Source organism: Chiloscyllium punctatum, chromosome 46, assembly GCF_047496795.1.
Source record: "Chiloscyllium punctatum isolate Juve2018m chromosome 46, sChiPun1.3, whole genome shotgun sequence".
NCBI classification, from domain to species: domain Eukaryota; kingdom Metazoa; phylum Chordata; class Chondrichthyes; order Orectolobiformes; family Hemiscylliidae; genus Chiloscyllium; species Chiloscyllium punctatum.
In genome coordinates, this window is record NC_092784.1 from 37,136,318 (window position 1) to 37,150,529 (window position 14,212).

Below are 14,212 nucleotides of genomic sequence, written 5' to 3' on the forward strand. Positions count from 1 at the left end.
CAAAAAGCTTGACACCTTGACACCATCCAGGAAAAAGCAGCCCACTTGATTGACACTACATCCACAGACATCCAATCTCTCCACCACAGACGTTCAGTAGCAGCAGTGTGTACTATCTACAAGACACACTGCAGACAGGGTCTTTAGACACGACCTTTCAAACTGATGACCCCTGTTTAGAAGGATAATGGCAGCAGATACTCTACTGTACAGTGTCAGATTGATCTCTTTCCTCTATCCTCTATCTGCTCTACCCTCCTATTCCTACCCTCACTAGCTCATAGCACCAGGAGTAATCCAGATATTACTACCCTCGAGGACCTCCTTTTTAAATTCCTGCCTAACTCTCTACATTCTCCCTACAGAATCTCATCTTTTTCCCTTCTTACAGAACAATACAGCGCAGAACAGGCCCTTCGGCCCTCGATGTTGCGCCGGCCTGTGGACTTTTCTCAGCTCGTCCCCCTACACTATCCCAAAATCATCCATGAGCTTATCTAAGGATTGTTTAAATCTCCCTAATGTGGTTGAGTTGACGACCTTAGCAGGTAGGGCATTCCACTCCCTTACCACTCTCTGAATAAAGAACCTGCCTCTGACATCAGTTTTAAATCTATCACCCCTCAATTTGTAGTTATGCCCTCTTGGACAAGCTGATGTCATCGTCATCATCCTAGGAAAAAGTCTTTCTCTGTCTACCCTATCTAATCCTCTGATCATCTTGTATGTCTCTATCAAATTCCCCCTTAGCCTTCTTCTTTCCAATGAGAAAAGACCCAAGTCTCTCAGCCTTTCCTCATAAGACCTTCCCTCCAGAACAGGCAACATGTTGTTGGTTCCAATGTGTACAGTGACCTCCTGCAGAAACATGGCTTTGTGCGTGGGAAATCATGTCTCACAAACTTGATCGAGTTTTTTTGAAAAAGTAACAAAGAAGACTGATGAGGGCAGAGCAGTGGACATGATCTATATGGACTTCAGTAAGGTGTTCAACAAGGTTCCCCATGGGAGACTGATTAGCAAGGTTAGATCTCACGGAATACAGGGAGAACTTGCCATTTGGATACAGAACTAGCTTTAAGGTAGAAGACAGAGGGTGGTGGTGGAGGGTTGTTTTTCAGACTGGAGGCCTGTGACCAGTGGAGTGTCACAAGGATCGGTGCTGGGTCCTCTCCTTTTTGTCATTTACATAAATGATTTGGATGTGAACATAGAAGGTATAGTTAGTAAGTTTGCAGATGACACCAAAATTGGAGGTGTAGTGGACAGCGAAGAAGGTTACCTCAGATTACAACAGGATCTGGACCAGATGGGCCAACGGGCTGAGAGGTGGCTGTTGGAGTTTAATTCAAATAAATGTGAGGTGCTGCATTTTGGGAAAGCTAATCAGAGCAGGATTTATACACTTAATGGTAAGGTCCTAGGGAGTGTTGCTGAACAAAGAGACCTTGGAATGCAGGTTCATAGTTCCTTGAAAGTAGAGTCACAGGAAAATAGGATAGTGAAGGAGATGTTTGGTATACTTTCCTTTGTCAGTCAGAGTATTGAGTACAGGAGTTGGGAGGTCATGTTGCAGCTGTACAGGACATTGGTTAGGCCACTGTTGGAATATTGTGTGCAATTCTGGTCTCCTTCCTATCGGAAGGATGTTGTGAAACTTGAAAAGGTTCAGAAAAGATTTACAAGGATGTTGCCAGGGTTGGAGGATTTGAGCTACAGAGAGAGGCTGAACAGGCTGGGGCTGTTTTCCCTGGAGCGTCGGAGGCTGAGGGGTGACCTCATGGAGGTTTATAAAATCATGAGAGGCATGGATAGGGTAAATAGACAAGGTATTTTCTCTGGGGTGGGGCAATCCAGAACTAGAAGGTGGTTTAGGGTGAGAGGGGAAAGATATAAAAGAGACTTAAGGGACAACATTTTCACGCAGAGAGTGGTACGTGTATGGAATGAGCTACCAGAGGAAGTGGTGGAGGCTCGTACAACTGCAATACTTAAAAAGGCATCTGGATGGATATATGAATAGGGCAGGGTTTGTAGGGATATTGGCCAAGTGCTGGCAAATGGGACTACTTTAGGTTAAGATATTTGATTGGCATGGACGAGTTGGACTGAAGGGTCTGTTTCCATGCTATACATCTCTATGACTCTATTACTCTGTAACTTGGAATAACTTAACTCTATCGGAAAACCTGTTTTGAAAACCTATTAAATGCAGTTACTATTACAAATTAACTATTCCAACACAGTAACATCCCATAAATGTCCCTTAGTAAAAGACAAATTCAGACACAGCTTGTCTCACATCAATTCCAGCAGCCCAGGAGGGGGAAAAAAATCAAGAGAAAATTCAGAGAGAGTGTGGTAGCCAGGAGAGATTTACTGCAGCTTCTAACCCTGCTGAGTTCCTAGCATCGACTGCTAATCAAACCAATAAACTAAACTGAAAATCCCAGTTTTATGAGAGCTGGACCACACCCATCCAGGCAGCTTCTATTCTTACAACTTTAAAAAAAATGAATTCCAAGTCCTTACAGTCCAGTAGACTGCTGGTTACTGCTCCCTTAAAACCTCTCCTTAAAAAAAGGGCAAAATACACACATCTTAAAGTATCTTCACAAGTTGCATCACCAATCTCTGCCATAAAGAGTCTATGTTGGGGGAAAGATGATCCTCCCAGGATGTAAGGGTAGAGCTGCTATAGTCTGCCACTCTGAGAGTGAAGTCCATGATCAAGAGACACTTAGCACAGAGGGCTATGCAATGACATCCCACCCACCTCAGAGTGACCCAGAGCTCTGCTAATGACTCCCTCTTCTCAACAGGACATGTGACAGGAGACCGTAGGCCTCTCACTTCCATTAACCCTTTGAGAAAAATGGCCTATTGTATAGTATGTTCCTGGCTGGACAACGTGACTCTTAAAATCGCTGATTTGCTTAATTCGGTCAATTTCCAACTCTTGTCTCCAGAATACACAGAGGTGTGGTGGAGGGGAGAAATCCCAACCATTCCATATAACATTGCACCTGTTTGACTAAGCTTTTGTCTGATCATGGATCCTTGTACAGTGCTTGATTGTTCACAGACAGAAAATTCCCTGGAGGTAGGCTGGACATGCTGTGATAGTGATCAATACATTACATTGAAGAATTCCGTAAATTTCTCAAATATTTTCAATTCTGTAAATAAACTGCTTGAATTTGAACTATCTCTGCACTCCTCCATGACAAGCAAGGTATACAACACCATAAAACAAACACCATATCTCCTAATAACTCAGGGTATTGTTGTGGGGAAAGACCTTGCCTCTACCAGGAAAGGCTCCAGGTTGCAACTTTATAGGAGGTAGTTTAACAGCTCTGGGCGGATCTGCACCAACAGACAAAGTGATGCCCTCAATGAGGGCAGTAGTGACCTCATGGAAAGGAAACAGTCAATGCCTTGTCCCACTCTCACCATCCAAATAGGACCGCTTCACTGAAAATTGGCTCTAATGCAAGCACGCGCATTGGAAAATGAAAATAACATTTAACAATGTTCAGCTATGACAGAAAAAATAAAGAACAAGTTAATTAGACCAATAGGTATTATGGGCCAGACCAAATCCCCTCAAAATATATTGAGAAGATAGCCTAGATCCTAACACCTTCTTATGTTAAAGATGTGAATCGGGCTTTACATTCCAATTGGATTGGCCAGATTACTCAACTTTAAGCAAAACATGCTTTATTTTTACTTGACAGTTAAAATGCAGATAAAATAAAAATAAGATAAAAGAACTGGCTTAACTGTAACTGTGTTAAAATGTTTTATAAAATGATATATATGTTAACAACTATTAATTAACTAATCCAATATTGTAAAATCCCATAAAAATACCCTTGGCAGAGGTAAATGCAATAAAATAGATAGCCTCATTTGTAATTTTTGCAACAGGAAGAGAACCCCCAGCTTTTATCTGTAACAGAGAGAGGGATAAGAGTTTCCACATCCAGCTTCAAGACCCCAGCAACTGTAGAAAGCTAAAACTAAAGACTTTGTGGGAGCTTGACCACACCCATTCAGGATGCTTTCATTGTTTCAACTTTATATAAAAACCCAAGGCCTCACAAGCTGTTTACTTTACTAGATTTGTGCAGACCACCCAGTACCTCAGTCTCAATCTGTCTTCATTAAACAACAGGACAAAATACACTTCTTAAAGCCAAAGTAGCATCTCAAAGGTCACACCGATCTGGTTGAGGTTCTGGTGTCAATACAGGTTTGCAAAACAGGCATCCATCTGGTTCTGGAATGTGTCAAACGACTCTGCAGCACCACTGCACCCTCTTACCCCTCTCCCACCAACCCACAACCCCCTCCAATCCTCCTGAGTTTGCTGATGTGTTGTTATTCCTTGTCAATCACCACCGTGCCTGTTTTGGAAGGTCTTGGTCTTGTTTGAAAGGTTCTGTGGAGAATCTCTGGGGTCTGTATACTGGCAGCTTGGGCACTAGACAACTGGTGCTTCCTGCTGTTGAGCACAGACCCAGGGAAATCTAACACCTCCCTCACAAAAGGGTAATGCTACTGGGCTAGTAATCCAGAAAACGAGCCTGAGACCTGGAAAACAAGGTTTGAATCCCACTATGGTAGATGGTGAAATTTGAACTCAGTTAAAAACAAATGAAAACATTAGTTGTTTGTCAGAGAAACCACCCTGGTTCATTACTTTGCTGTCCTTACCTGAACTGCCTGACATGTGACTCCAGACCCATAGCAATGGGGTTGGCTCTTATCTGCAGTTAGGGATGGGCAATAAATACTGGCCTAGCCAGTGATGCCAATGAACAAATATCTTTAAAAACAACTAAATGTGCCTCAGCATGCTTCACATCTTGGTTCGTACCTTCCTGCAAGGTTTGGACGACACCTCAAAGGATGCCTTGAATGCTCGTCTCTGCTGGGTAGTGAGTATTGTCCGTGGGCGTTTACATCTCTTGTGGTCCTTACCCTCAGACCCTCCCTTGCCCTGGGTCTGCCCGAGTTGTTCAGCTTCTTCATCTTCACTCTTCACTGGAAAGGAACACACACAGAGAGACAGAGAGGACAATGAGACAGCACAATCTTCTTGGACATGGGTTGTTAGAAGGTGTATGGTGTGTTGGCTTTCATTAGCAGTGGATTGAGTTTAAGAACCACGAGGTTATGCTGCAGCTCTGTAAGGCTCTGGTTAGACCACACATAGAGTACTGTGTTCAGTTCTGATCGCCGCATTAGAGAAAGGATGTGGAAGCTTTAGAGAGGGTGCAGAGGAGATTTACCAGGACTAGAGGGCATGTTGTATGAAGAAAGGTTGAGGGAGCTTAGGCTTTTCTCACTGGAGTGAAGAAGGATGAGAGGTAACTTGATAGATACAAGATGATGAGAGGCATAGATAGAATGGATAATCAGAGATGTTTTCCCAGGGCGGAAATGGCTATCATGAGGGGACACAATTTTAAGGTGATTGGAGGAAAGTTCTGGAGAGATGTCAGAGGTAGGTGCTTTACACAGAGAGTGGTGAGCGTGTGGAATGCACTGCCAGCAGTGGTAGTAGAGTCAGATACATCAGGGATATTTAAATGACTCTTGGATAGGCACATCATATGTAGGTTAGTTTGATCTTAGAGTAGGATAAAAGCCTATGTTCTGTGTTCTATGTTCTCCATAGACTGTAAGTCTATTGATAAAATTGTCACCATTTTCTCAGGATTGGTACCAAAGCACTTTTAGCGAAGACTTGCATCCTTAACACAGGAAAGCACTGAAGGCACTTTCCAGAGGGTGCAGCACTGTGACTCAGTGGCTAGCACTGCTGCCTCACAGCATCAGGGACCTGGGTTCAATTCCAGCCTCGGGTAACTGTCTGTGTGGAGTTTGCACATTCTCCCTGTGTCTGTGTGGGTTTCCTCCAGGTGCTCGGGTTTCCTCCCACAGTCCAAAAATGTGCAGGTCAGATGGATTGGCCCTGGGAAATGGGTCTGGGTGGGATGCATTTCAGTGGGTTGGTGTGAACTCGATGGGCTGAATAGCCAGCTTCTAAGCTGTATGGCTCTGGAGAGAAACATGACTTGTTGCTGTTATTTAGGCAGTACCCTCACAGAGTAATAGCACACAGCAAGATCCCGTAGCCTGAAAGATTAGTTACAGAGCTCGGGGCGCTCCCTTTCATTCCACCTCAAGCGTGGGGGTCAGGGAGGAGGCAGGTTCCAAGGACAATTAAACCCATGTTGTTGGCATTATTCTGCACTCCATGTTATCCATCTGGTGGAGTGGACCAACAGGTCTCCTAACGCAGGGCATTGTGTTACAGCCAAGCCCCTCAGTAGCCAGGGCAAATAGGAACAGATGACAAATGCTAGTCCAGCCAGTAATGCCTGAATTTCAGGAGCTAAGACACAAACTGACACACACTGCTGATCCTAAAGGCTTGATAATAATGGACAGGTGGCAACATTTTTTCGGGGTGGGGTGGGGGGAGGGGAGGATGTGGAGAGCTGAGGAACCTGGAGGCTCTGATTTAACTTTAAGACAAGTTCTCCATTTTCCAACATGGTGGCCAGGCCAAAGGAAGTCACAGATGAATCTGACCGCACCTAGAGACCGTGTAGTGATGACAGTTAGTCTCAGGCCAGTAGGTGTTGAAGAGATCACGACGGGATTGATAGGTCAGGCTGTTGGACTGGAGAGACAGACTGCTGTTGCCCATGGCCGTGCTGCAAAAGTATCGATCTGATCGATTTGGTCTTTCACATCTTCAACCACAGAGGGGCAGACCTTCCCATGGTCAGTGAAAGCTGGCCTATCACCCGAGAGGCAAGGTCTGGTTAGGGGAGTGTGGGTTTCATTCTAGTGGAAATGGCTAACACTGAAGTAGGTTTTGTTTTTTAACTGTTAACCGCTCTATCTCCCAGTTTATAGTGGGATTTAGCACTTATGTGTCGATAGTCTCCAACAGTCTTATGTATTTTGTCACGTTATGGGAAGAAATATAAAGGACAATGTAAAAAGTGGGTACAAGTCTATAGAGGGAACAGAAGCAGAGTGCATGTGTGCATGGATCATTGTAGGTGGCAAGACAGGAGATGAGGGCAGTTAATAAAATACACAGTGTTCTCAGCTTTATTAATAGGAACATAGAGTACAAGAGCAAGGAGATGATGTTGAACTTGTACAAGACACTTGTGGTGCCCATAACAGTACAGCATACCCCAACTGAGGTCTAATGTTGTGGGGAAGATGTGAGTTCATTCGAGAGAGCACAGATGTGATTTACAAGAATGGTACCAGGGATGAGAAACTTCAGTGATGAGGGACTTTAATGTAAAAGTTGGGACTGTTCTCCACAGACAGAAGATGGCTGAGAGGAATTTTGATAGAGGTTTCCTAAATCATGTGTGGACTGGATAGAGGAGATGAGGAGAAACTATTTCTGCTAATGGAAGCAATGGGAAAAGACAAGAGAGTGATACTAGAGAAAAGAGCCAGTCTACTCACAGGCTACTACACAGTGCCTCCTTCTGCACTGGAATAATGCTGTGATTCTTTCATCTCATGGCTCCAAGAAACCCAGTTCTAAAACATTAGCTTGACACTATTTCTACGAATGACTGTGTTAGTTGTTTGAAGAATTCAGGTTACAGGTTTGTGTTTGTATGCAGAATCCTCGCCTGAGATCTGAGAGCACTTTTCCTCAATTGAGGGGGCTATCCCATTTGAGTCCTGAAGGAATTGCTGTGCTGTCAGAGCAGTCACCATTCTGATGGGATGAGAAAGGATCCCTCCGCACAGCGACAAATGAAAAACAAGCAAATTCCACTGGGTTCCAGGGTTCAGCCAACGTCATGGAAAACAGATCACTTGAGCCTTCATCAAAATCGGGGACAGAAATCATAGTCATCAGGCCTCAGGCCTGGTCCCAGGCCCAGTGCCTGTACCAAGTTCACACTGCACACCCCACAATCATCCCCATCTATTCCAAGCACAAGGAGCCCCATAGAATCCCTGGTTGCTGGGCCCTGATGTTCACCCCCTGCACCAGGTCCTGCCTGTCCATTCCACATCACTTATTGTGGAATCTTGCTCTGCAGAGGTTGGCTGCTGGTTTTTCTACCTGACTGCACTTCCAAAGAGAAAGAAGATTGATGAAGCTTCCTTACACTGCCTCTATGACAAAAGAGCCCTTCCAGAGATGAGGAGACCAAGGCTGTACAGAATCCTCCAGGGGTGGTCTAATCAAGCTCCTGTATAATTCACTTCTGCACTTGGTGGTTAGTCACTGCAACGTACTCACATGATACTGTCAATGTTCATTAACAGCCCAACATTCGTGTCATAAATTTTAGAAGAAAAAATATTGAGGAGGTATTTAGAAAGATCTTGAAACAAAGCAATTTCAACCTGTTTCCAACACTGTTACAAAAATTCAATCCTAGAGAAATATCACTCCTATCTCATTTTCTTTAGATTTTTCCTTAATAGCCTCCCTCCCTCTTCGATTATCAAGACCGTTTTATTGAGATTGCTTTCCAAATCTGCTATATGAATCTCTGTCAAAAAGTGAAGCACTGGAAAAGCACTGCGGGTCAGGCAGCATCCAAGGAGCAGGAGAGTCAATGTTTTGGGCATAAGCCCTTCATCAGGAATGTGGGAGTGGGGGTGGGTGGGGCAGAAGGCAAGGCGGCTGAGAGATAAATGGGAGGGGTGGGGTTGGGGGGGGTAGGTAGCTGGGAATGTGATAGGTAGATGAAGGTGGGCAGGGGGGGTGATGCCAGAGGGTGGAGAGGATAGGTGGGAAGGAAGATGGACAGGTAGGACAGGGTCGATTTGGAGAGTTGGAACTGGGATAAGGTAGGGAATGGGGAGATGAGGAAACTGGTGAAATCCACATTGTTGCTGTGTGGCTGGAGGGTCCCAAGGTGGAAGATGAGGCGTTCTTCCTCCAGGCGTGGGTGGCTTGGGTTTGGCGGTGGAGGAGGCCCAAGACCTGCATGTCCTAGGCGGAGTGGGAGGGGGAATTGAAATGGTCGGCCAGGGGGTGGTGGGGTAGTTTAGAGTGTGTGTACCGGAGATGTTCTCTGAAATGTTCTGCGAGTTGGCATCCTGTCTCCCTGATGGGGAGACAACCACATCGAGAGCAATGGATACAGCAATGGATGTGCAAGAAAATCTCTGCTGGATGTGGAAGGATCCTTTGGAGCATTGGACGGAGGTTGGGGGTGGGGGGGGTTTGTGAAGGTGCTGGGAGTGGGGTGTGGGTAGGTTGGGATGTGGATCTAATGAGGGAGTCATGGAGGGAATGGTCTCTGCAGAACACAGTGGTGGGGATTTGATGCCTGGGATCTCTCACCAGTCTAATGGACAAGCCTTCTCTTTTCTAACAAGTTGAATGCCTCTATCTGACCTTCCTTTGGGTTTGAAGCTTCACAGACTAGAAATTACTTCCATGCAATGGTTGGTTTCTCTGAACTGAACTGGTAATAATTCGATTCTCCTGCTGGGGGAGAAGAAATGTTCACTTCTGAACTGAACATTCTGAGTTTACAGAATCATAGAATCAAACAATCCAGAAGAGGCCATTCAGCCCATTGACTCTATAATACCAAAAATATGCCACTCCCTCCACTGGTTCGAATCTCCTAGTCTCGAGTGCTTCAGAACGGAAGGTGCAAAGTTTGAGTTTGGTAGTTGAAAAGAGACGAGTTGCCTCAATGTGTTGGCTCTGCCTTTCAGAAAGTCAGCAGAGTAAACGTTCTGGGTACCTGACTCTGTTGGGGCCGGGCTGATAGCACTCAGCATCTCCCTCTCCTTCTCGTAATCGCTGCGGCACAGGAGCTGACCCTCCTTCAGCACAAACTCGTCACCCGGCTGGAGGGACCGCTCACACTCACAGCAGCTGAAGCACTCGATGTGGTACACGCTCCCCAACACTCGCATGATTAACTGCGATGGGCTGATGCTCTCACTACAACCACTGCACTTCGTCAGAAAAAGCCTGCAAGACAGAACCAAGGGAACATGGTCAGAGATGACAGGAGGGGGGTGTGGGAGAGACACTGAGGAGGGGCAGGGAGGGGGCAGAAGGGGAGGAGGGTGGAGGGAGAGAGGGGGGTGGTGGGGAGGGGTGGAGGAGGAGGGGGTGAGGGGGTGGAGGGGAAGACAGGACTGGAGGGCATAGAGGGGCTTGGGGCAGAGGGGGAGAGAGGGGGTGGAGGGGGAGGTGAGATAGGCTGGAGGGGGTAGGGTTAGGGGAGAGGGGCTGGAGGGGGAGAGACGGGGCAGGGGAGTGTGAAGGTGAATGGGGAGAGAGGCTGGATGGGGGGAGAGGGGGAGAGGGGCTGAAAGGAATGAGAGGGGTTGATGGGAAAAGAGCAGGAGGGGGACGGAGGGGGGTGAGGGGGTGGATGGAGAGAAAGAGAGAAGGATGGGAGTAGAGGGGTAGAGATGGGAGACGGGGAGAGGGAGAGATGTGGAAGGGGAGAATAGGGGTTGGAGGGAGAGAGGGGACAGAGAATTAATGGGGGAAGAGGGGCTGGCTGGGGGGAGAGGGGAGAAGTGGAGAGGGGCTGGAGTGTGCGAAAGGGGTTGGATGGGAAGAGAGGGGGAGGGGGAATGTAGGGAATGAGGGGGTGGAGAGGAAGACAGAGGGATAGGGGGAATGGAGGGGGAGAGATGGGAGAGGGGCTGGAGGGGGAGGGAGGGAGCAGGTGGACAGGAAGAGAAGGTCTAGACGGGGGAGAGAGGAGGAGTGAGGGGCTGGAGTGAGAGTGGGGAGGTTGGAGAGAGGGGGTGGAGGGAGAGGGAGGGAGAAGGTGTGGGGGTGGAGAGAGAGGGGCTGATGGGGGACTCTTGGGTAGAGTGGGGTTGGAGGGGGGAGAGAGGCTGGAGGGGTAGGGGTAGGGTGAGAGAGGGAATAGTGGAGGAGAGAGGGACTGGGGGGAGAGAGGGACTGGAGGTGGAGACAGTGGGTGGAGGGGGAGAGAAGGGGTGTGGCAGAGATGGAGACACTAGAAGGAACTGTAGCTGAAGGACCAACACACAGCTGTCATCATCATCATAGCAATGGCTAACAAGGAACAAGATACTAAAACAGTCGAAGTACAGCTCAGACAAGCTAAACAGTGACGTTCACTCCACTCATTAGAAATTCCATTCTCACTCATTTAAAGTTGTCAGTCACTGAGTTTTCTACCAACAGACAGACACTAGGAGCAGGAGTAGGCCACTCCATCCTTCCAGCCTGTACTGGCCATTCTGTTATGTCATGACAATTTGTGACCCAGTCTCCACATTCTCACTCTCCCGACTCCTTCCCACCACCATCATACACCAAACCAAACCTCTTTACCTCCATTGTTAGTCAGAGACATGGAAACACAGCAAATAGGGGTGAGAGTACGCCATTCAGCCATTCAAGCCTATTTCCCCCCTTCAATATGATCATGGCTGATAATCCAACTCAGTCCCTCATTCCCGCTTTCTCCCCCAGGCCCTATGATACCTTGAGCCTGAAGAACTGTGCCTACCTCACCTCAAAAACATTCCATGTTTTGGCCTCACCCACTTTCTGTGGCAGAGAATCCCACAGACTCCCCACTCTGTGTGTGATGACATTGGTGCAAACTCAATGGGCTGAATGGCCTCACAGGATGATTCTAAGATGTGTGCCCACACTGGAGTAGATAGAACTGAAAGGGCTGATAGGCGACTTGGGACGTTGTTGACTGTTGAGCAACGTCCATTGTGTGTGGATCGTGGTGGTATTCCTGGTTTCCTTTACCTGTCAAAGCAATGATGCAGATTCCTGCTGGTCCAGTGGATGGGATATGCTCAGTGTGAGCAAAAACAAAACCCCAGCTGTTACTCAGCCTGAAGGGGAGTTGTGGAAAAATTGCATCGTTGGGTGGGGTCTGGAGTATCGTGGGCTCTTGGTGCTCCTTCACAATGTGTACTGACCAAGAACCATACTTTGTAGCAATCTTTGAGAGCAATTTGCAAATCTCAGGTTCACTCGAAGGTGGATTGCTTCTGTTCAACCAGTCCATGTCAACTATAATCCCAAACTAAACTAGTCCCACCTGCCTGCACTTGGCCCATATCCCTCCAAACCTTTCCTATTCATGTACTTGTCTAAATGTCTTTTAAGGAGAAAGTGAGGACTGCAGATCAGAGCTGAAAATGTGTTGCTGGAAAAGCGCAGCAGGTCAGGCAGCATCCAAGGAGCAGGAGAATCGACGTTTAGGCATAAGGGCTGCTGCGCTTTTCCAGCAACACATTTTCAGCTTAAATGTCTTTTAAACATTGTAACTGTACCTGCATCCACCACTTCCTCAGAAAGTTCATTCCCCACACGAACTATACTCTGTGTAAAAAAAAATTGCTCCTCATATCCTTTTAAATCTCTCTCCACTCACCTTAAAAGTATGCCTTCTATTATTGAAACACCCCACCCTAGGGAAAAGACATCTGCCATTCAGTTTATCTAAACCCCTCATGATTTTATAAACCTTTATAAGATCACCTCTCAACCTCCTGTACTCCAGTGAAAAAAGTCCCAGCCTATCCAACCTCTCCTAAACCATCCATTCTCAGCAACATCCTGGTAATCTTTTCCGAACCCTCTCCAGTTTAATAGTATCCTTCCTCTATTAGGGAGAACAGAATTCTGATTGAAGGTTACAGACATTTAATCTGACTCTGAACTGGTCTCTAATGTGATCTATAGATTTGGGGAACTGTCAGCTACTCAGTTGTTGACCCTGATGAGGTAAGTGCATAAACCTGTGTTCCCAATCGCTAAGAAACTCTGTATCAGACACACACCCAAATCTAGAAAACATAACGTGAGTGCTGTTTAAGTCTTTTAAATTCTGTTAGGAACTTTGCTGCATCCCAGTTAAACTCGGAAATTTTCTGGACATTCTGACAATATGCTGTGGACCTTCCTTTGCATTTGTTGATCTGGCAGATACAATATTCATTTACTTTTCTCAAGTGTGTTAAATGTAGATTTAGTAACAAACAATATTTTCAACCCTCAGATGCTGTCACAAACATAGATTTTGAGGGTGGTCTTATGCATTTAGCATGGTTTAACACTGTTGCCCATGTGCTTCAGCTGGAGATGAACTTGCTTGCTGAGTGTGAGAGCATGGTAGGCAGCATCTACTGCTATTCAGGATGGCATGGTCCCACTAATCTGGATTAGTGGAAGAGCACAGCAGTTCAGGCAGCATCCGAGGAGCAGTAAAATCGATGTTTCGGGCAAAAGCCCTTCATCAGGAATATAGGCAGAGAACCTGGTCCCACTAATCACTTCCTCATCATTGATAAACTCTGTGCGTTGGTTTATTTTAAACAATAAAACACATAATGAGTTATGCAGCATACAAATGCAGGATGGGTACACCTTGTACACCCACAGTAGAATAGCATGCAGGCAGAGCTGCAACATTGCATGGTGGATGGTCATAAAGGCAAGGTGCTCAGACAACAGCAAGGGAAGCTGAGCGGTCATGGGCTTACGTCAGTGAAACAAAGACCCCGAAAGCTACTGAACTGAGATGATAAAACAGTGAAGAGAAGGGAGTTGGCGACTTGTCAACCCAGACTGGATTACACATGACCCCATCCCCAAATTTACCAGCTTGATTCATTATGCTCCCGAAGGGATCCTTCATCATTCTGAGCATCTGGACATCACTGGCCAGGCTGGTCTTCATTCTTAAGGCCAAGGGTGAGTTAACATTAACCATAATAATGAGGGAATGGACTCACATATGGGCCAAGAACAGTTAAAGAAGATTCCCTTCTTTAAAGGGTTAGGAATGAACCAACTGGATTTTTAATGACTATCTACCAGCTATGTGACAAGTCTTATTAACCTTGGCTTTTTATTTCTAGGACTTTCTTAAGAAACTGCCTTGGGAGGATCACATTTTCCTGATGGATATATCCGAAGATTCTCTGGGAAGCCTGCAGAGCCTTGATCTTTATGTCAGCATTATCTACAGGAATAGAGCCAGAAGAGTGGAGGGGCAATGAGCTGGATGCCCACTGAGGTAGGAACTTCCCTGCAGCCGCAGAATTGGAAATATTCACTCAGTTTCCCAGTGGGAACCTTTACGTGATCCTACATTATCCTGATTCAGAGGCAAGAGAGCAAGTGTTGAATATTATAGAGAGAGGGACT

General features: G+C 46.3%; 1 protein-coding gene across 1 annotated transcript in view; it reads right to left on the reverse strand.

The window, feature by feature from the left end:
* Window positions 1-14,212, reverse strand: part of lmx1al (LIM homeobox transcription factor 1, alpha-like) — a 338,126-nt gene that overhangs the window by 76,142 nt on the left and 247,772 nt on the right. The window contains exons 4-5 of the mRNA XM_072564043.1: window positions 9,783-10,015; window positions 4,889-5,055 (exon numbers count right to left, since the gene is read on the reverse strand). Coding sequence (XP_072420144.1) covers window positions 4,889-5,055; window positions 9,783-10,015 — 400 coding nt within the window. The remainder of the gene's footprint in view (window positions 1-4,888; window positions 5,056-9,782; window positions 10,016-14,212) is intronic.